The sequence below is a fragment of the Delphinus delphis genome, chromosome 3 (assembly GCF_949987515.2).
Source record: "Delphinus delphis chromosome 3, mDelDel1.2, whole genome shotgun sequence".
Taxonomy (NCBI): domain Eukaryota; kingdom Metazoa; phylum Chordata; class Mammalia; order Artiodactyla; family Delphinidae; genus Delphinus; species Delphinus delphis.
This window is the reverse complement of record NC_082685.1, coordinates 163,249,733-163,273,771: the sequence shown is the minus strand read 5'-3', so window position 1 is coordinate 163,273,771 and position 24,039 is coordinate 163,249,733. Positions and strand designations below refer to the sequence as shown.

The window sequence follows — 24,039 nt, the reverse complement described above, 5'->3', positions numbered from 1 at the left end:
ATTGCTCACAAACCTCTCAGCTATTGGAACTAAGAATGTCTCTGCTTCAAGAATTCTGTGACTGGCTGTTCTCAGGGGTGGATTAAGCCCAGAGAAAAGGGGTCAAGATCAGTGTGCAGTCTGTTCCCCTGCCCTTCAATGTGGATGACCTAACTCATCTAGAGCATGTCTGGCTCCAATGAAATAGTATTATAAAATCCTTGAATTTCAAAGCTGGCATGGATTTTTGCGTAGTTGAGCCAACACGCCTCATAAATGAGTAAACAATAGAGTGAAAATTTTTTTCATTAGTTCATGTCTTTTATTAACCAATATACAATTACTTGTCTTCTGGTTTGTTGAAACAATAGGTCAGACAACATTTGCCACAATGTCTGTCAAAGTGGCTGGCCACAAAAACTCCAGCACCACATTCATTTGAAGGGCACTCCCAACGAAGGAGACTGATTTTGCCATTCTCATCCACCTTATAGTATTTCAGGACAGCCAGCTTAACCTTCTTTCTCTTACGCTTGTTCTTCTTGGGAGTGGTGTACGACTTCTTCCTTTTCTTAGCACCACCACGAAGACTCAACACAAGATGAAGAGTGGACTCCTTCTGAATGTTGTAGTCAGACAAAGTACGTCCATTTTCCAGTTGCTTGCCAGCAAAGATCAGTCTTTGCTGGTCAGGAGGAATTCCTTCCTTGTCCTGGATCTTGGCCTTTACGTTTTCTACTGCATCCGAGGGTTCGACCTCGAGAGTGATGGTCTTCCCCGTCTGGGTCTTCACGAAAATCTGCACATTGGCGGCGGTGCCACTGCAGATGGAGGATCCAAAAGCTAGAGTGGCATTTGTAAAAATTCAAATGTTTGCACTCAAGGCTTGGGGAAACTATCTTCCAAGAAATAATTTTAGATTAGAAAGAAATAAGGACTGAGTCATTGCTTCTGAGAGATGCTATGTAGCATCCACAGAAATCCCTGGTGAAGCTTGAAAATTTACAGAAGAATAGAGTGATGTTACTATCAGTGTGCTACACTGTTATTTGATACCCAGGTATATTGAGTCCTGTGGTCTGGGTTGAACTAACAAAAGGTGACAGAGGAAAACAAGGGCAGGAGGTAACCAGGTGAGTGACCAGGCCATGGTGGTATCTTTGTCCATTTGGGCCGCTCTAACAAAAATACCCCACAGAGTGTGGCTTATAAACAACAGAGATTTATTGCTCACAGCTCTGGAGGCTGCAAGTCTGAGATCAAGGTGCCAGCATGGTCGGGTGAGGAACCTCCTCTGGTCAAAGACTTCTCATTGTGTCCTCATATGGCAGAAGGGATGAGGGAACTCTCTGGGGTCTCTATTATAAGACACTAATCCCATTCCTGTGGGCCCCATCCTCATGACCTAAGTGGCTCCCAAAGGCCCCACCTCCTAATACCATCACATTAGGGGGTTAAGATTTCAACATATGAATTTTGGAGGGACACATTCAGACCATGGTGGTTGATTTCAAGGCATCCACAGAGAGTCACTGAAATTTGACCTTGCTGACAAAGGAACGCCCCTCTCCTCATTGTAATCCAAAGATATCTAAACACACTTCTGCAAGTTGTGGCCACTTGGACCAAACAGAGGGCATAATTCCTGGCTAAGAGCAAATAGCTGAGGACTAGAGAGATCACAGTTCTAGTTTTAAAGTCTAGGCTATTCATGCCTCGTTTTTAATGACTTGTTAGGCAGAGGACTCAGGTAACCTGCCTCTCCCACTTCAGGCACGGCCTGGATCCCTGGCATTCAGTCTGAATTTGAGCTATTAAAAGCACTGATATCTGCAAAGCTTCTCCTCTCAACCTGAGTCCTGGCCTTGGCCTCTTCTGGCTTCTCTGTTCTTCATTGCCCACTTCCTGGTGTGGCAGTGGACACTGTTCACCATTTGTGGCCACAGGCTTCAGTCTTAGGATATTGTAAGTGCATTTATGTAAGAAATTCTTCAGAATGATAAGCTGGATACTGAAATAGGCTACAATGAGAAAAAATGTCAACATGAAAACTGAAGCAAAGGAATTCAAATAAAAAGTGAAGTTAGAAATATAAATGGGAAATAAATTCCATTACTGGGGTCGTGGAAAGTAACTGACTTTTATATTATAGAGTGTTTTGTTTAAATAATTACAGATTCAACAAAGAAATGAGCTGCTACCATTCCAGTCTATGTGTTTCTTAACTTTGGTTTACAGCAAATAAACCACCACAGTGTAAAGAAGCAAGCAAAAGGACAACCACGTTAACTACCCAGAAACTGCCTCTGTCCCATGTGGACTCTGCATGGGTGCCGTCCCTTCTCTGTATTTGCATACTGCTCACTCCTCAGTCTTGATAAAGTGTGGACGATCCATCAATCTCAGTCTTACATTTAAAACTCATTAAAAATCTATTTGCCATTCCTCTAAAAGATTAATCACACAAGTCCAACATGATAGCTTTGCCAATTAAAATGCTCCCGCTTTACCGTTTCATTTCAAGTGTATTGTAATTATATTATATAGTTTCTGGTCGAGTTAGAAAATTTATTCAAATAATAATCCTATTTTTGGTATATGGTACACTCTTAGCACTATTTCTCATGTTAATTATGCACAAAACTTGAAAATGTACTTATGTGTCTAAAGAGGTAAGATTGTCTTTGTCTGCCTGTCTATCTATCTATCTATCTATCTATCTATCCATCCATCCATCCATCCATCCATCCATCCATCCATCCATCCATCCCTTAAACTGTGTGGTTATGTAAATATCCATAAAGCCATAAGAAGGGCTAATTACTTACCCTTTGGGTGTCTTGGCTTTTTATGCAACCACTTTTCTATCTCTCACTTGTGTGTCTGTGTTTTTTTGGGGGGGGCTCGCCGTGCGGCATGCAGGATCTTAGTTCCCAGAACAGGGATCGAACCCACGCTCCCTGCAGTGGAAGCGCGGAGCCTTAACCACTGGACCACTGGGGAAGTCCCTCACTTGTGTTTTTAATAAGAAATTTATACCAGAGATCACATTCATTTGCCTGCTCAGGCTTATAAACAGATGCATAACGGGAATATGGTTCCCAGTTATGAGTTTTGAGAAATCACTGTGCTTAGTCGATCCTATGAGTTAGAGAGAGAAGCAGTTCCTGGCATCATTCCTTATGTCCCAACTCTTGACTTATCCTTCTCCAGGATTAAGTCAGAGCACAAAACCCTTGTTCTAGCTGTCCTAGATACTCGAGAAAGCATATATGGATGTGTTTACAATATTAAATAAAAAAAAACTAATCTTAAGGATCCTTTTTTTTCCTTTGTCATGCAAAACAGCAAACACAGCAAACACTGACTCAATTTCTTTTCTTCTTGATTTTTAATGAATTGGAAAGCACTGAGTGAAGGAGACAGATGTTCATGAACTCCAGGTCAAGCTAAGCTTTGGCAGCCAGAAAAGTGTTCCTAATAAATATGATTTTATTTGTAAATGAGAGAGACAGATTTCTGGTTTTCTTTTCCACTCTCAACTGATTAGTGTGGCTAGCTCTACAGAGATTGCCAAAATTAATTAGAACCAATTTTAATTAATTATTTCGAGTTAATTTTTGTTAACTAGAGGTGATCCAGAACTAAGATTCACTTTTGAGATTATATCTAGGTAAATGATTCTAAAACTAAATTGTAAATATGTTGGATTTTTCATTCATTCATCAGATATTTACTGATACCCTACAATGTGCCTATGCCTCTTTAAGGCATTGGGAAATTTGGTAGTTAACCAAACAGACAAAAATTCCTTCACTTGTAGTTGAGAGAGAAAGATAACAAAGTAAATAAGTAAATACATATAGAGTATGTTAGAAGGCGATATAAAGGAAACAGGGATACGCAGTGTCAAGGGTTCAGCTCTAAATAAAGTATTGTGGGGTCCTCACTGAGTGGATGTTGAGAGGGAGCAGGCAGGTGATGAGATGTCAGGAGAGCCCCAGGTGAGGGAGGAGCATCTTCAATGTCTCTGGGGGGACAGAGCACCCCAAGGACAGTGTGCCTACAGCCCAGAAAGGGGCTGAGCATCAAAAGACGAGCTCAGTGGAGCAACAGGGCTCCGGCAAGAAGGAGAATGGCCCATCACTGTAGGAACTTTGATGTTTACTCTGAGTATCTGAAAGGCCATAGGAAGTATTTGAACTAGGAAGTGAACTGACCTAATTTATGCTTTTAAAGATCATGCTGACTCTGGTGTTGAGAACAGACTGTTGGGGAATTGAAGCTGGGAGGCTGGTAATGGGGTAAAGGTAACAATTTAGGTTCAGTGGGCCAGTGGACCAGGCAGGTAAGGAGGTGGTGAGAGGTGGTTGACCCTGGCTGGATCATGAAAGTAAGGTGGCAGGATTGGTTATTGGTTAGAATATAGGATTTAAGAGATAAAAAGAGCCAAGATTGACTCATATGCTTTATTAACTAAAATTATAGGAATAGTCAATCATGGGTTTGATGTAGGTGTTCATTCATTGTGACCATATTTACTATGAATTCCTAAAAACATGAAAGAAGGAAATCTTTCTAAGCTACCTTGAGTACAGGTAGGGATTCCAATATGATTTCTCCCTTTATGCTTTGATTTCCCTCATTGAAAAGATATTTCTTTCTTCTCCCCTGCCAAATATTTTCTTTAGACTTCATAAACATCTTAACGTTTTTTTGTCTTTCAGAGCACACATTTTTTCTTAAATAATTATGTTGAAAATTACTAAATATATCTTATATTTTCACATAGTTACTATTCATATTGTTATTAATCTGCATACCTTTTCCCATTAAACTGTAAAATATTTTTTTAGAAAACTCTTTCACTATGTGTACTCAAAGTTTTTCTTGAAATAGCAGAAGACACCCCAAACTAGACTGTTCTTTTTTTTGCATTCTCTTCCAGTCCATGTTGCTACTTTCACAAAGTGAATACAATTCATGGGTTGCTCTCAATTACTATAGATGGATATGCATGTTTCAGCAAATGGTAAAAAATTTGAAACATAATAAGTGTAGCAGCTGTGCACCTGGGCATTCTCACATGATCTCTGTCCCAATTTTGAAATGCAAGGATTAAGCAAACAAAAGTGAGACAGCTTTCCTGTCACCTTTATTTTGCCAAACTGACTCAAATGAAGATGACTTTTGACTGTATGATTCCCGATCTGTAATTATTTCAGGAACAACTCCTGAAAAATTCAGAGCTATCACAAAACATCTGTTTCTCCCTCCACAATCGTTCAGACCCTGAAAATATTAAAACCGATTAAGGCGATTAAATACATTTAGCAGGGTGGTCCAGTTTAGCCTCTCAGAAAATACTGGAGAGAAGATAACCAAATCCGTCTGGAGTTTATTGATATTCCTTGGAATTTCATTATAAGAATGTGGGTACTACAGCACATGGGGACTAACTCACACAGAATGTGGTCAAAGACAGTAGTCAACTTCAGTCCACAGGTACAGATAGCCATTTTTGAATAAACTTCCCTAATGGCAGACTTTATGGAAACAGTTTGGGAGTACAACTAAAAATAAACTTCATGGGACTTTTATTTCCTAATTTAAAAAGATAAAACAATTTTTAATAAGAGACTGCTCTGTCCTACAGCCATTCACCTGGAAGGTAGCTCATTTGGAAGAGCTACTGATTATCATTGAGTTCTAGACCTTTTTTCGGTGTGTCCTATATCCTGACACTCACCCGTCAGTTTATTCATGAGTTCGTTTGGATCCACCGTCTTTGAAAAAAATTGAAGAAATTATGGCAAAATGGACTAGCCAATGTCTTCCAAACTCTACCATCAAATCAACACTAGACTATGACGAATCACATTTAGAGGAAAGTTTACAGACTCAAGTGTAAAAATTACTATGTACAATAAGAAAATTTTATCTCCTTTCTCTTCCTTTTCCAAAGTGTTCAAAATTACCAGCTACCATCTTGCATTCTAATTTGAAGTATTTAAAAAAAAAATCATGCCTCTAATAACGACAGTCAAAAAATTACTTGCTAAAGAGCATACTTATTCCCAGACTCCTGAGATACTGACAAGATGACAGCATTTCCAAGGCCCCTGTTCATCATTGTTCTGTAAGACTGTCAGTATGAAAGTGACTGATGCCTTCTCATCCACTTGCTTCCCCCCGCCCCATCAACCAACCAATTCTTTGTGACAGGCTCATTTTCAGGGCAAACAATGTTCTATGTGTTGGTCAGGTTTCCACACATGCATGTACAGAAGCAGAAATGTTACACAGGTAGAATTAACAAGGAAAGAAAACGGTGTTATGGCCATCTTTCCAGGGTCCAGGGATCCCAAGTGTGGTCAAGAAGAAGGGGCTGGACACAGCAAAGACATAGAGCCCATAATAGGACCCAGATGCCCAGGCCCAAGGGTGGTATTACTCACAAGGGTACTCACTGGAGCCATCCAAAGAGCACAGGCATAAGCTAATCCACAAGACTGGTACCCACGTCATTGCCTGCAGTTGGTCTGAACCGTGGCCCACACATGCAGGAGGTGTCACTGGAACCAGCACAGGCTGTGGGTTCCATCAGAGGATGAGGAGAGCCAGGCTCTCCAGGCTCACCTGCCCCCACCCCAGACACGACAGGCCACCTAGACCATGTGATTGCTTCCCTCTTTTCTCCCCACCTTCCTCTTCCTGCCTGCTTTCTACTTGTCCTGGCTTTATTTCAAATGGACCAACCCTGAGAAGCCCCTCTCTCCTCTTCCCTCACTGGGACCAGTCTTACTACATGTCCAAGGCTGAGGAGAGTCCGGACAGTTGAGGTCTCTGGGGTGAGTGGCTATTGTGTCAGTTCCTGTTCTGTAAGTTGGGCTGGTGCCCGACGCTACCCAGAACATTCCTGAAGGTAAATAACTTGTGATAGGGTCTGGCCTTTGAAATATAATTTGGTTGGTTTTCTCTGTGTGTGTAGGTATGTAAAAAAATAACTAAGTAAACAAATAAATACATTTTGATTCGATTTTTAAAAAAGGTGATTGGGTTCCTAGGAGTATCTTTGTACTTATAGAAATTTTAAAGTTATTTAAGCAGCAGGTATTGGAGATTTAGTTCCAGTGAATTATGACCAACTGGTTGTCTTGTACGACTAACATTCCATTTTTTTGGATATGCAGAATTATTTAAAACGTTGAGTAAGTCTTTAAGCATCTAACACATATACAATATTTTTAGGGGGAATAAAGATGAATAAGAAAAACTTCCTATTTTTAAATTTAGTTAATAAAAAGAATAGGATTAAATGTACATGTTAGCTTTTAGTGATACTGTGCTGTTCTTTTTAACTAAAGTATTTGCTTTTTCTTCTTTTATTAATTCAAATTAGAGTTAAAAATCTCTCACTGTAAAATGCCAAGCTGGAATAATTAATCTACACCAAGAAATGGCAGAAGCAGCAGGGAGAATGAAACTCAAGGCTCAATTAACAATAAAAGAAAACTGCACTGTTGTGATATTTCCAGGGTGCCAGGTATCCTGGGATCAAGGTGGTCCCCAGCCCATGGAAGAGGGAATCACAGCAACCTAATAGGTTATATGATCCTTTGAATGAGAATTTAAGTATCAATCAGGTCTTCTGGCCACTGGAGGTGAAGGTGAAAGGGTAAAATAATTTTATCATTATGTGATCATAAAATAGAGTCATTAAGATAAATAGTAAATACACTTATGGCATTCTTGTTGTAAAAGAAAAAAGGGGGGGTGGTTCCCTGGTGGCGCAGCAGTTGAGAGTCCACCTGCCGATGCAGGGGATATGGGTTCGTGTCCCGGTCTGGGAAGATCCCACATGCCGCAGAGCGGCTGGGCCCGTGAGCCATGGCCGCTGAACCTGCGCGTCCGGAGCCTGTGCTCTGCAATGGGAGAGGCCACAACAGTGAGAGGCCCGCATACTGCAAACAAAAAAAAAAAGGGGGGGGGGATTATGAAGTACTTTTCGATCAAAGCAAACTCACTCAGGATAAAAATTGGGGGAGAATGAAGCCATCTCAGTGGTTCCACGGTGTAAACCACAGAAGAGATGATCTGTCAAAAGAACAGCAAGATTTCAGATCACTCTCCAGACACAGTATGCAAGGTGTTTATCCGGAAATGTCCAAGGAGCATAGGGACAATCCTTGAGTCAGTCAAACATTCCCGGGTGGCTTTACTTATAGTGACTATACTTGTTCATTCCCAGAAATTCTATTTGGGCCTTTTAAAAATTTTATAGTCTCTTATTTTATGGTTTCTTTCAGCTTGCTCTAGTCACTCAAATTCCTGGATCCCCAAATCATTTAGTCTGCTGAAAGTGCTGACTCCTTCCTGGTGACTCATTTGTCTTGTCCTTGACATTTTTGAACTCTGAGCTTATCATCAGTGGGGTTTCTCTTCTTTCCTAAGGAGTTCTTGCATGATCTACTGTGTGGAAAAGCTTTGCAGAAAAGTGTTATGTTCACCTAATGCTAGGAAGCCTCAGGGTTTCTAGACAAGTCTTCAGTTTATTCTTTTCAGCTCAAGTTTCTTTACAACAGACAAGCTGTAAGTTCAGACCCTGCCCTCAAACACGTCTGGTTTCTCAAAGGAGAAAAATTTCCCCACTTAAGCACCAGAGAGGACAAGCTTCCCTGGTGATCCCAAATCAGTGATGAGGCATTTTGAGCTCTTTCCACAGGTGGGGCTGCCCTTTCAGTCCACAGGCTTTGTGCAGAGACCCTGTTCCAGCTCCCTTCTCATCCAGCTTAAAATCATTTCCTTCTTTCTTGGTGGATATCTAAGTCCGTTTGGCTGCTACAACAAAGTACCATATACTGGGTGGTGGCTTATAAACAACAGAAGTTTATTTCTCACAGTTCTGGAGGCTGGAAGTCTGAATCAGGGTGCCAGCAGGGCTGGAGTCTGGTGAGGGCCCTCTTCCTGGCAGACGGCCACCTTCCTGCTGTGTCCTCACATAGCAGACGGGATGAGGAAGCTCTGTGGGGCCTTTCTTATAAGGGCACTAATCCTATTCTTGAGGGCTCCACCTTCATGATGATTCAATTCCCAAAGGCCCCACCTCCAAATAGCATCACATTGGGGATTAGGTCCCAACACATGAAGTTGCAGCTTGGGTGGGATGACACAAAAATATTCAGTTTATGGTAGTGAGCCTTTAGCATCTGGTCCTCTTTCCTCTTGGATTATATCTGGATCATAAAGCCTTGGGTTTAAGCTCCATCAGCTTCGATTTCTCCATTTCTTTTTTTTTTTTTTTTTTTTTTTTTTTGGCGGTACGCACAGGCTCCAGACGCGCAGGCTCAGCGGCCATGGCTCACGGGCCCAGCCATTCTGTGGCATGTGGGATCTTCCCGGACCGCGGCACGAACCCGTGTCCCCTGCATTGACAGGCGGACTCTCAACCACTGTGCCACCAGGGAAGCCCCTAGACTATACCTTTTAGAATAGTTTTAGAAAAATTGAGAAAACAGTGCAGAGAGTTCCCATATACCCCACATCCAATATTCCCCCATTATTAACATCTTTTATATTATTAATTTACATTAATAATTTACATTATTAATATTACTATGGCATATTGATCACAATTATTAAACCTATATTGGTACATCATCATTAACTAATGTCCATAGTTTCTTCAATTTCCTTTTCAGTTTTTTTCTGATGTCCTTTTTCTGTCCCAGGAACCCATCCACCAGGATCCCGCGTTGCCTTTGGTCATCGTGTCTCCTCAGACTCCTCTTGGCTGAGACAGTGTCTCAGACTTTTCTAGTGTTTGATGATTTTGACAGTTTTGATGAATGCTGGTCTGGTGTTTTGTAGGATGTCCAGTATTGGGATTTATCTTTCTATTTTCTCATGATAAGACTGAGATTGTAGGTTTTGGGGAGGAAGACCCCAGAAGAGAAGAGAGCACTTCATCACGTCAGAACAAGGGTGCACACCGTCCACATGACTTTCCCCTGTTGATGTGGATCTTCATGACTTGGCTAAGGTACTGTTTATTTGTCAGGTTTCTCCCCTTCTTTTCAGGACTCCTTGGTGCATCCACTCATCGCTTGCATCTTGGTCACACATTAGTTCATGGCACATGCTTAAGAAGGCTTTTAGTGAGGTCCCTCTTTTGTTCAATTTTATTTTATTATTTTTTCCTTCATCCTCTATCCCTATACCCATCCATGCCATGCCTACCCCAATATATCCTCTTAACATATTAAATGTATAACCATCCTATTTATCTTCTCTATCCTTATTAGATAAAAGGTGGTATTTCTGCATGCATAATTTAAAAAACACCTATGTGTTACAATAACTTTTTAAAGAAACTTTCTTCAAATAACATTAGGTTTGGGTAACCATCCAGTTCATTACTTCTGACTGCTGCCTAATGGTTCTTTGGGTATATCAACCATATTTTCTTTTATCGATGACTCAAATTATGGAGACTAGAATACTTCCAGCTTCTCTGTCCACACCAAGTGCTTGAGTTAATTCCTGGGATGGTCTCCTTATGGTCCTGTGGGAGAATTTTCCCCTCTTATTTGCCCAGGGGTAGAAACACTGGGTCCTGGGGCTTCTTGCAATCCAGCTCCAAAGCGCCTGCACCTGTTTACATGGGATGTGAGTGCTTCTTTGCCCACATCCTCCCCAGGATTTAATTTTATTTGACTTTGCAGCATTCTCCACACTGATGGGTATAAAGCAGTCTATCCTTACTGTTTTCATTTGTATTTTTGATTATTAGTGTATCAGTCAGGGTTCTCTCACCCCATGGCCAGTCAGGTTGACACAGAGAATTAACCATCACAATTAGTAAGGTCTAACTTATTTTTACAAGTTTTACCATTTGTTTGCTTCCTATGAATTGCCTAATCCTCTCCTCTGTCCATTTCTTTTTTTTTTTTGTATTTTGTGATTTTGCCCTTCTAGTGGATGCGGACTAAAGTTTCTTGCACACTCTGGATACCTGCTACAATTACCTTGTCCCAGCTTTCACCTATGTTTATGATGTCCTTACTCAAAGTAGTAATCTTTTATTTTGCTGTAGTCAAATACATCACATTCTCAACTTATGGTTTGGCCTTTGTGTATCTTGTTTAAGAAATATTTTTCTTATGGTGGTCAATATACTACTCTAGATTATGAATTTATACAATTTGATATTGAGATAAAACTAATTTTTCTCCATGGAGTGAGCCAATTTTCAACATCAGGCACTGAACATCATCTTTATCCTGTGACTTATGATGTCAAGATCACCAAATACAAGGTCCCCTTAAGTACCCAGCTCTGATATTGGATTCTAGTTTGCTGGGTTATTATTAACTCATAACTATTGATCATACTCAATGCCAGTCCTAATAAAAAAGCATAATTATATGTTATAGTTAAATGGGCTTATGTTTTTCTCTTATCTCTACATATCCATACTTTACTTGTCTTTCAAAATCCAACCTCTCTGTGGATTCTTCTTAAATACTCGTTTTAATTTAGTTGTTTAATTCATTGCATGTCCAAGCACCCTATCTCCCCCGCTAACACTAAACCCCAAAGAGGTAGTAAAACCTCTAAATCTTTGCCACTTACCAGCTGCATGACCACTGGCCAGTTTCGTAGGCCATCAGAGCTACTGTTTCCTCTTCTTATGGGGCAAAATAAAACAACAGGATTAATGAACATTTATTGCATGTCCTATTGCATAGTTCTAGGAAGTAGCAAAGATTATTACTGACAGTTTGTAGACAAAAATTTGAAGCTTGCCCAAACTTGCACAGCTAATAAGTAACTGCTACAGTAGGGATTTAAACCCAGGATGTCTAAAGATAAAAATCTCTGTTCCTACTTTTACGCTATATCCTCTTATTTGGAGAGAGAGGTCTACTTCAATGATCAGTAATTATTATTTACCTAACTCATGAACTATGGAATAGAGCAGAACCTCTCACAACCTCAGCTTGCTCCAGTGGCTTTATGACAGTTAACACAGAAGAACATTCCTCATGGGAAATAGAAAATTCACTGTCTTTATCTGAACAAAACCATAAAAATAATAATGGTTCCAAGGTACTGAGGGTTAATATTTTTTGCGAGGCCCTATGTTTAAGCACTTGGATTCTATAACTCATTTAATGCTTATATTGTTCTAACATACTTATATCCCCAATAACTGAGATTTTGCTAGGTCAAGAAACTTCACCAAATTACACAACTAGTATGGGCAGAGCTGGACTTCAACTTAGATTTCTCAGTCTCCAAATCCTTCTATTTTAACTATTTGGTATAAAGTTTATAATTTTAATGTATTTTCTAGCTATTAATTGTTTTTTAATTTTCTTTTTATATGATCTTATGACATATTTTGTAGTATAAGAAATGAAATTAGACACATTTGAACCCTCTTCTACTGAAATAGTTTCTTTCATTTTTTTTTTCTTTAACAAGGAGAAACAAGGACTGATTATACTCAGAATTTATTGTTTCCTACTGTCTTTAAAGCACAGTTGGTGATGTTATCAACATCTGTAAATAAATTCCAGGAAGAGAATATTGCTTTTGATAAAGGTATGTACTGACAGTAAATGCTAAACAAATAGGTGACACATGCTACTAATCAGTGTGTCCCTCTCTATCTGACAGACACATATTGACGATAACTTTTAAAAGCTCAGACAGTTCATTCTGTAAAGGCCAAAAACGGGTTCATTAAGTATCGTGCCAAAATCATCCTGAGAAAAATTGATATGGGAACTCCCTGTCATTGTAAAGGCTTAATTTCCAGGTAGGAGTTACTCATGACAAAGAGAATAAATATAACTGTTAAGAAGAACAGGAATTAGGTTTAATATGACATTAGTTCCCAAAGTAAAGTCACAGGGTACTGGAATTTGGTACTATTTAACTATTAAAATTGTTAAAGTGAATAAATCTATGTCTGGGTTATAATATGGGCTGGCAAAATGACTTGTCCTTCCCGTTACCATGTGAAAACAACTCAGCCTTTATTTTCAGGAGCAAACATTTTAATATCCAAAGACATCCCCCAAACCTGTTTAATTTCTTGCCTTTAAAATTAAATGCTGAAGAATGAAAGGTACCACTGTGTGAGGCTCTCATCTGATATGAGTACTTACTTCATCCTGGTTTATTTTATGGTGGATTTTCATTTGAGTCCTATGATTGTTGGAAAACATTGAACTTAACAGAACTCTTACTAATGTGTTGATTCTCACTTTACAGCTTATGGGATAACCAGCAATAACTTTCAGTGGAATTCTCTCATGCTTTGCCATAGCTTTGTATAAAATGCTTGGCACCAGTACCATCCTTTGTTGCATAATTGAAGACAAATTTTGTCTCTTATTATGCTTTTCCTAAGTTTTTTTTGCTTCACCCATCGATTTTTTCCAGATTAACTTTTATTTCCTATATTTTGCCTCATCCTTAATGAACGGGGTTTTTTACCTGGAACTGTATTCAATCTATAAGTGTGTTGGGGAAGAACTTACATCTTTTCAATGTGCAGTTTTTACCCAAAGTCTCTCAATAGATAACACTTTTATCACTTCTATAAGTTTCTGCATTTAGATTTCAAGCAGTTTTGGTTGAAATAACTTCCAAGAATGTTATAGTTCTGCAGCCACTGAATTTGAGATTGTATACTGTTAAGTTTTCTAACAGGTTCTTACAGATATTTAGGGCTGCTATTGATTTTTTTAATTATAGCATATTTCCTAATTTGGAAAGATTTACAGTATGAAAGTGTTAGACTGACCAGAAATTATGTGACATCAAGTTTGGTACAAAGAGTGAAATGGATAAAACTGAAATGTTTCCTAGTCTCATCTAAGATGAGAGACCTTTACTGATTAAATTTTAGCAGTGTCACCCATACTCAAAATTTAGTGGCAGGTCAAAATCTTCAGCAGAAAATACAAAATGGATTGCCAGACCTCAAGAGCTAAAGTAATGGGATTCATTTTATAGCTAGAGCCTTTGAGTATAGGACTAAGGAGAATAGATGACAATTACATTCTCAAAGATTTTATAGCACACAACAGAGGCATGCCAACAGCATGAGGGGGGAGGAGAGAAAATGCAAAATCAATAAGAGGCAACTGTGACTTGTAGCATCTCCTAGCACACTCCGGGCATTGAATGTCCACATAGTTTATTGTAAGTAATAAGCTTTCTCTAGACCAAGTAATAAAGATTTAAGCAACATCTGGAATCCCAAGGGCATCCATTCAATTGAGAAGGGGATATTGAGTTCTGGATGGGGCAGCATTCACAGTGGCTTCCAGAGCAAAGGAGGGAGCCCAAGCAGGTTTATTCTCACTGATGCTGAGAAGAATTCACTGGTACAGTCAACAAGAGAGGGAATGGTTCCAACACCTCTCCCAGGGAAGATGTTCATATCAGGCGAGAGTTAAAAACCTCTCCTGGTGCACCAGGAAGAGGATACAGCAGGTATGCACACAGTCAAAACACTATAAGAAGACCAACTACTGAATCAGGAACTGAGGAAGAAGTTAGCAAGGACAACTATGAATAACAGGACAAAGTCTGAGGTCAGGGTATCTAAGAAGAGTCTCTGTAGGGCACACAGCTATTCCAATGGGTATGCTGGGTATAACCCTCAGGGTGCAAAGGAGCTGCACCCATCCTAGTGAAACTGCAGTGACAAGTGTGAACATATCCCTTACCCCTCTTATAATTTTAAGCTCCTGCATGAGCATGTGACCAAGCCTGGTTAGAATTAAAGGGCCCTTTCTTCCTTGGTAAGCAGCAAACACAAGAGCCTTAAGAAAAGCATCGATGCTGTTTGGAGCTGAGGGCACACAAACAAGAGAGATATCTGTATATGATCATTTGGTTTCCACTGAGATTTGTCTAGAGAAAAACCAAACCTTTGTAACTGCAGATTTTTGCATTCTGGCCATGTGAAATTGGAAGGAAAAAAAAAATTAAGCACAGTTTCTATGGTTAAGACTTTGATTAATTATTTATTTAGATACTTATTATATATTTAATGATTAAATTCATTATTAGCCCCTACTCTATGCATTGGGCAAGATACTGTGTTCTTCACCCCCCCTCCTCTAAATAAGCAAGACTTATCAAAGATCTTCCAATCTATCCAGTGGGAACATAAATATTGTAATACAAAAAAAATATTTTTATAACAGTGAGAATCAAGTTTCAAAAATGGCATCAGGAGAGCCCAGGAGAAAGAGAAAAAAATAGTCGCTCTACTTTCCCTCCCTCTCCAATGGTATTAGGTGGTAGACCCAAAGGAGGTAATTAGGATTAGATGAAGTCATGAGGGTGGAGCCCTCATGAATGGGATTAGTGCCCTTATAAGGGTCATAAGACCATTTGCTTTCTCTCTCTGCTCTCTGCCATGTGTTGGAAGTTTGTAACCCTGAAGAGGAATCCAGCAGAGTCAGACCATGCTGGCACCCTGATCTTGGACTTCCAGCCTCTAAAGATGTGAGCAGTAAATTTATGTTGTTTATAAGCCACCCAGGCTATGGTACTTCTGTTACAGCAGCCCAAATAGACTAAGACAAAACTTAATCAAGAAGTGAGAATCAAAAAACTACTTTGGAGAAAGTAGTATTTGACCTTGGCCTTGGGCACTGGGTAGCTTTCAAAAGACAGAGGTGGAGACTAGAGATTTTCTTGGTGGAAAATCAGAGAGAGGGCACCAAGACAAACGGGGCCCTGGCACGTGTCTACTCCAAAGTCATGGCTTGGCTTGGAGCATCATTGTGAATATTGGATGGAAATTTTTTTTTTTTCTTATGAAGTATCTTTGAAGACCAGGATAACTGTAATTTCTCAGTCTTGACTTCATTATATATGTTCAAACCGAGCCCCTTAGATGAGTCCCATTAGTTCAGCAAGTTCCCTATGGTTGCTTCCCAGCTCTTTTTACTATAGTACAAAGTATCTTACATGGTACCCTTGAAGTGTCCTCAGCACTTGTATTGTGTACACCTGCCTCTCACTGGCTCTGTGTGCTTCTGGGGCATCTCCTTGTCAGCCATTTGCATTTGCCCAGCAAAGTTGAGGTGTGATTATTAAAGCTGTGCTGCTTCCACAGGGATAATTTTCTGAACCACCCATCTATGGAAAGTCTTTAAGTTAGAAGTTATAAATTAAGCAAGTCTCACATTCACACTGCAAACAAGGCAATGTGGCTCATGAGGTTTATTTCACATACACAGCCTGTGTGAGCTACAATGGATATTGGCAGAAAGTGAGAGAATATAGAATTGATGAGAGGTTTTTGTCTTTGTTTTTCTGGTTTGTTTTTTGTCCAGTAAGACCAAGGAGTTATATGACTTACGAAGCTTACTCAAGAAGCCAAACTGCGAGAAATTAAATTTAGGATTCCAGATACACAAGGAGCAGTGGATGACTAATTCCTACTGCCTTCTCTCCACCCTAGAACCTAAAAGTGAACAACTAATGGCATAAAAATTTCCAATACACCATCCTGAATCAGTTTGGGTCCAACAGCATTTATTATATACCTAATTTGAGTGTGCAAAACACTTGATTAGACTCTTCCTCTCAAGGAATTTAGGGGACACACACATATAAAGAGTGAATTCTAATCAGGACAGAAGGAATGCCTAAAATTTGATGTATTAAGCTTTCCCAATGCTATCAATTAAAGTAAGAACTTGGATATTGTAATACATTGCAGAGTCAACTGATAAGGGAAAGCAAAAGCTGAAACAATTCAACTTTTATATTTTTCTACTTTCCATCTTTAAATGCAGGGTTGCTTTGGGCATCTTATGTCCTATAGTTACATAACGGAAAGAGACAACCTCATATTGCTAAACCTGAATGGACTCAAACCAAAGAATTTTGGGAACTAATTAACTTGGATTATCCACTTACAGGCTTGTAACGCTATCCATAGTTTTACATTATTTCTGACTTTTCAGAATTTCAGAACGCCTTTAAATTCCCACTTGACTCTTCTGTGCTCAGCTATAATTACCAATAAAAGTTATTACTTGGATGACTTACTAGGTGCCAGACAACATACTACGTGAGTTACATGCACAATTTCACTCCAACTTCTCAATAATAATGCAAGGTAAGTATTATCATTCATGGTTTTCAGGTGAGGCAATGTAGGGCCCAGAGAGGTAAGGAAACTTTGGAGGCAAAACTGAACGCCAGCTGATTCTGAATCACCTTCACATATTTACAGCTCCACACACCCACACACTCAACAATCTTCCCTGTAACAGCTTCTCACAAGTTTCTTTTTCTATAAATAATAACATCCATTTCCTATCCAGTATGGGGACATGCCCAGAGGGCATTATATCTGGGTAGAGCAAGAAATCTAGACTAAACACACATGATTATTGTTAGAATTTAATTAAAGGATAGCCCCAAACACTGAAAAAAGTGAAGTGCTATATAAATACTTTATAGTAAAAAATACACTTTATAGTAAAAAATAATACTAAACAATTGTGTAATATTGAAGCCACAGTTGTGTTATCAGAGATATTTCTGTGCTTGTCTTTTCCTTCCAACTAAATTATAACATCGTACAGAATGGAAAGGGTTCAAGATACCTTCGAATGACTGAAGTGAACCGTCCCCCTTTTTATCAATATATAAGGGTCTCATTTTAACATAGAAACTTGGTGGATTCACATTTAAGAATATTTGACTAAGGAAATAATTGGCCCTTAGTCATGTCTTTTCTAACTTGACTAGAACAAGTTGAATGTCAAGAAGAATGAGACTGTGTTGAATGATTATTAGTGAAATCAGTCCCATAGCTTTACAGGTGGAGTTTTTACATCTCACTGTTTTATTAGCAGATCATGATTTATACCACAATTATCATGACAACTAACTCTCAACTCTACAGGATCTGGTCTTTGAAAAGCAAGTTATTTTTGTTTTTGTTTTTTTAACAACTATATGAGGGTAATCTGGGACAGAGTAGACACACCTGATAGGGAGGTAAATTCAACCCAAGGGAAAAACGTTTACGAGTTAGTACATATCACCTATCTTGATATGACCACAAAACCACCGCTTACAAGTTTATCTTTCTATGGTGGTTTCAATGGTCTATGAAGAATTTCTTTTCATTGGGTAATGCTTTTCACTTTTCCTTAGAAAAGTTGGGTGGAGGCTAAGAAAACATTGGTACAAATAGTGAACCACTGGCAATTAACTCTTGTACTCTTGTGCTGCCTGGTTTTTAGGGATTTAGGATCAAGAAAATATGACTGCTGTCAAATAGTGAGGCATTACCTTAACTCATTCAGCTTTGGGTGAAAGGGTTTTACCTCAAATTAACTCAGTCAAAAAAACAATATGACTTTGGTAAAAACTAACCTGTCTATTAGAATGATTTTTCATTGCCCACTTACAGTAGACTTCATGCCAGGCTTTTGCTCTTGTATGTATGGATGGACTGATACATGAATGTGTGTGCACATATTTTTTTTCCTTCTATTTCATAGAAGACTGTAATTTCTCCCACCCTATTTTATCAGTTTGTATCCATCACATTGTGAACCCACTGCCTTTGCTGTGCTTGGGGGACCTCTGAATTTGATGTCTATTTTACCAAAGCAGTTTTTATAGCACAGCTGATTGAATGTAAAATCCTGCATTTTACCTGTGGCTCTGAAATTGCCCCCATCCCTTGCACTTTCATAAACTGCTTTCATATCCAGTGTGAGACCTGTGAAATCTGGCTACGTGGCTCTCAGAAGACGGGAATTGCTGGAGCAGTGGCTTTTCAGCCTGTTAAGCACAGTGTCTTTGGAGCACTTTGTCAAAACACATCAGACCAGCCACATCTGCTCATTTATCTGAACCAGAGAAAACAGCTTTTAAGATCTTCTTAGATAGGGCATATTGCTGCTGCTTGATGACTTCCCAAAGGTATACATTATTTTTCCCCTTGACGGGCTGAACTTCTCATTGGCCTACTATAATTATGCATGTCATTTCACAGTCCTCTGAAATCTGCACTGGTCCATGAGTACTCTGGCTTCCTGAAAGCAACTTAGTCATCTCCACTGCAATTAATTGTGAACTTGGAACTTTTTAACACAGTCGATCTGCTAAGCTTAAATCTGAACATAAAGAAATGCAAATAGGATTAGATCTAAGATTAGATCTAAGGTTAGGAGACACTAGATGAAAACTGTATCCACTCTGATGACCTCCCTCACTTAAAGTCTCATTGTGGTCCAAACATGTTTTTGTTTTTTTAATAAAGTTATGTATTTATTTATATATATATATATTTATTTATTTATTTATTTATGGCTGTATTGGGTCTTTGTTGCTATGCACAGGCTTTCTCTAGTTGCGGCGAGCGGGGGCTACTCTGCGTTGTGGTGCATGGACTTTTCATTCGGGTGGCTTCTCTTGTTGCAGAGCATGGGCTCTAGGTACATAGGCTTCAGTAGCTGTGGCACATGGGCTCAGTAGTTGTAGCTTGCAGGCTCTAGAGTGCAGGCTCAGTAGTTGTGGCTCACGGGCTTAGTTGCTCTGCAGCATGTGGGACCTTCCCAGACCAGGGCTCGAACCTGTGTCCTCTGCATTGGCAGGTGGATTCTTAACCACTGCGCCACCAGGGAAGTCTGCAAAAATGTTTAACTATAACATTAAGAAAAAAAATACTCGACACCAGAGGGGGAAACAAACTTGGAATTTTAATTCAATGCCACTCTGAGCAACCTTGGACAGGGTAATCACCTCTTTACGATTGAAAGTTTCCACCAGCAAAACACAGAGCGCACTCTTTGTATCTCCGGTGTTATTTTATTTTATTGTTTTTTGCGGTACGCAGGCCTCTCACTGCTGTGGCCTCTCCCATTGCGGAGCACAGGCTCCGGACGCGCAGGCTCAGCGGCCATGGCTCATGGGCCCAGCCGCTCCGCGGCATGTGGGATCTTCCCGGCCCGGGGCACGAACCGGTGTCCCCTGCATCGGCAGGCGGACTCTCAACCACTGCGCCACCAGGGAAGGGAAGCCCCACTGGTGTTATTGTTTGAAGGAGCTGATTATAGAACTTTCCTCTCTGACCTGTTGCTCCCATGATGTAAGTGAGGTGCGCAGATGAAGAACCCTGAAAACTCCCTTCAGAGCCCCAGCATATTATGTCTCATGTCAATTCAGTAATAGTTCTTTACTCTGCTGAAACCACTTAGATATGTTTCTGTTAACTAAACCCCAAATAAAATGAGCCCTCTTTATGATTTAAAAATGTGTGTGTTTACACGGATATATAATTCAATAGATTATTTAAGAAAAAAAAGTTCTTGGAAGAGAAGCAGGGACGCAGAGCCCCATGCAGGTGAGAGAGTTTCCAGGTGTGTGGCGTGGTGGGCTGTCTAGGAGACTGGTGGGTGGGAAGGGGTTGACATCAAGTGAACTCTCCAGGCTGGTGGAGCCACAGACCCCAGGAAGGCAGGTAACAGGGTAGCTGTGTAGGAAATAAATGTGGGCATAAGTCAACCCACAGTGCTGTGCTGAGCCATGTTGGAGCCTGAGGCCAAAGGAGAAATGTGCCCCTATAGCCACTCATCAAGACACACTCCCATATTTTGAACCAAGTAGAATAAGCTAATATATGTTCTACAATCAAAAAGCATGACACCACTACTGTACGTAAAAGAGATAAACAACAAGGTCCTATTATGTAGCACAGGGAACTGTATTCAATATCCTGTAATAACCTATAATGGAAAAGAATCTGAAACAGAACATATATATATATATATATATATATATATTCAAATACATATATATACATACGTACATCAATAAAAATTTTTTTAATTAAAAAAAAAGCATGACTTTAAAGCCCCCATGCTGCTCAATCTTTCCCAGGCCATTGTCAACCCTCGTACACACAGCTGGAGGGGATGCGCGGCTGAGTGCAAAGGACACTGTAACAGTAACTAAGGGTGCCATTGACCAGGGTCATAAAACACAACTACCTGCCTTTATGTAAAGTCTCCACATCATATTGATGGACTGTTTGCCTTAACCTGGGCTTTTAAAAATATTGACTTAAAATAGCATTTTTCTCTATTAACTGTGGTTCATTGTGGTTGTTGTGGTTGTTGGCTCCCCCTTAAGTTCTGTGCTGCTGGAAGTTCCTCACTTGCTTTACCCTAATCCTGCTCCATCAGCCAGCATTAAGAAACTAGTAATAATAAAATGAAAGGGAACGAAACAGGAATCCTCTGGGTGCCTCATCCATAGGAAGCTTGAGTATTTTTTATTTTAAACATTCATATCTGCACTGAGAGGCCTGGGCTATAAAATGTATTCCTTCCTGCAGTCACAGCCAAACAAGGTGGAAAGCCACTGGTACAGGGAGACCAAACTCTCCCGGGAATCTCCCGGGAATCACCGACACCAGCAGTCAGTACAAGCCTCACTGTTTGGAAAGTGTTTAGCTATGCTGTTTCTTTCTGAATTCCTTTCGACTGTAAAGGGTAAAGAACAACATACAGCCTTGGGGGTTGGAGGGAGCGCCTGACCCCCTGCTATTGCCTCCCTGGGTCTGAGGAAAACGTCTTTGTACCAGTTCAAAAGCTATAGATCAAAAGTCCAACTCTCTCCCACCACCGAAGCCCAGCCTCATACCTGAACTAGATTTTGCTCTGGCATAGACCTCAGTGTTGTAGGAGGCAGTGTTGGGTGATTTCCCAGGGCCCTTCCTGTGCACGCTTCTATACTTTGCATCTTTCTGGCAGCTCCTCAGTCTGGAGTGTGTACCCCCCAGCGCATCGTGTTTTTAGGGATCAGTCTGTAGAGCAAGGCCCCTTTGTGAAATGCTCCCCTGCTACCTCCACACACACACTATTTAAATGATAAATATTCTGAGCACTGACCCCAACAGTATTCAAGATTCAGTGCATGGAATGGGCTCTAGGTACATAGGCTTCAGTAGTTGTGAATGCATTCGTTTATGCATTCATTAAACAAAGAATTTGTGACTGCCTTTTATGTATCCCACTCCTTTCTAGAGGCTGGGAGTGAAGCAGTGAATAAAAGGATCAAAACTCCCTGCCCTCAAGGTGCTAACATTCCAGTGGGGAAAGACTGCCAATAAATAGATACATAAGTAAAATAGATGGTGAGTCAGAGAGGGAGAAGTGCTGGAGAGGATAATGAAGCAGGGATGGGGTGGAGACCGCCCATAGTGGGCAGATGTCATTTTAGGTAGGTTGGTCATTAAAAAGAAAAAAAAAAGTCTCACCCAATCTAAAAAACTATACAAATGAACTTATTTGCAAAACAGAAACAGACTCACAGACATAGAAAACAAACTTATGGTTACCAAAGGGGGAAGGGGGGATGGATAAATTAGGAGTTTGGGATTAACAGATACTCACTACTATATATAAAATAAATAAACAACAAGAACCTACTGTGTAGCACAGGGAACTATATCCAATATCTTATAATAACCTATAATGGAAAATAATCTGAAAAATACATATATATACATATATATATAACTGAATCACTTTGCTATACACCTGAAACATGGTAAATCAACTATACTTCAATTAAAAAAATAATACATTAAAAAAAACAGTCTCACCGAGAACCCACTGAGAAGGGGACATTTGAACAAAGACTTTAATCAGATGAGGGGGTAAGTGGTGAACTAGGGGGTTGGTGGGAAAGTTCTAGCAAATGCAAATCCCTGAGGCTGAGCTTGGCTGGAAGACTCATTATCAGCAAGGAGACTAAAGTATTGAAACCAGAAGGGGTGAGTGGGTGGTGCAGGAGTGTGGTTGGGTGGGAAGGAGGGATAGTAGGAAGAGGGAGAAAGCAGACTGTATATGGGGTCTTTGAGGCCCCTGTAAATACTGGACTTTTCTCTGAGATGGGAAAGCTTAGATGGGTATCTGAGGGAGGAGTAAAATGATTTGACTTTTGTTTACAGGCTCCCTCTGGCTACTATGGAAATGAGTTTGCTTGGGGACAAAGGTGAAAATGGGCGGAGGACAGAGGTGGCTGGGACAAAGGTGGCAGCAGAGGAGCAGAAAAAACTGTCTGAATTCTGGATAATTTTTGAATTCAGAATAATTTTATTCTGAATAATTTGAATTCAGAATAATTTTTGAAGTTAGAGCCAATGGGTCTAATGAACTGAATACCTGATGTGGTAAAAAATGAGAGTCAGAGATAACACCTGAGTTTTCCTATCTGACCAGCTGGAAGTGTGGAATTGCTATTTCCTGACTTGGAGAGGCGGGCGCAGAAACTCAGGTTTGGGATGGGTGAGAGCAGAAGTCCACTTTTCACCCTGGGGAGTGTTAGGTGCCCATCAGACATCCAAGAGGTCACGAGAGTTGGAAGCTCTGGAGTTCATGGAATTTGGAGTTCAACGGAGAATTCTGGGCTGGAGATAGATATTTGGCAGTTGGCAGAGAACAGATAGCATTTAAAGTTGGAGTGGACTCAACTGGCAGGCTTGGTTCATTGTGCTGTTGGTTGCTTTAAAGGAGAATTTGTGTGTCATTAGATGGAGCATGTAACCCTTGATTACTCTCTTTTGCTCCCATCACTCTCTTTGGCTTTATACCTGTCCTATGCCACCTGCATGATGCCCAGGCTCCCTGTAAGCTCCTCACGAATGAGTAGGGATCTTGCTGATTTCTGGTGCAGAATAGTGAAAGGGCTCAACAAAGTTTAGAGGAATGTCAAGTCCTAGGAGTATATGGGAAGATTAGAAAGTGAGGGAGGAAACAGACTGAGAAGAAAGAAATGTCCCAGAATGGACTTTTCATTATCAGGCAGACCTAGGCGATGGAAAACCGGATTGTTAATACAAGTGAATCAAGAGGGTCGAATTGAGAAGGGCATTAAAAGCAGGCCTTAGAACTAGAGATCAGAATCAGTCTGGGTCAACGTGGCGGCACAAATTTGTTGGCATCACGAATCAGCCTCCCCAGTCTGGTTTTCCAGTTGCATTTT

The 24,039-nt window shown here is 40.2% G+C and overlaps 2 protein-coding genes across 4 annotated transcripts in view; both read right to left on the bottom strand.

The window, feature by feature from the left end:
- Positions 1 to 24,039, bottom strand: part of CTNND2 (catenin delta 2) — a 937,337-nt gene that overhangs the window by 496,837 nt on the left and 416,461 nt on the right. The gene's annotated exons all lie outside the window — the stretch shown is intronic.
- LOC132421641 (ubiquitin-ribosomal protein eS31 fusion protein-like) overlaps positions 320 to 24,039 on the bottom strand; it is a 38,519-nt gene continuing 14,799 nt past the window's right edge. The window contains exon 2 of the mRNA XM_060006445.1: positions 320 to 822. Coding sequence (XP_059862428.1) covers positions 320 to 822 — 503 coding nt within the window. The remainder of the gene's footprint in view (positions 823 to 24,039) is intronic.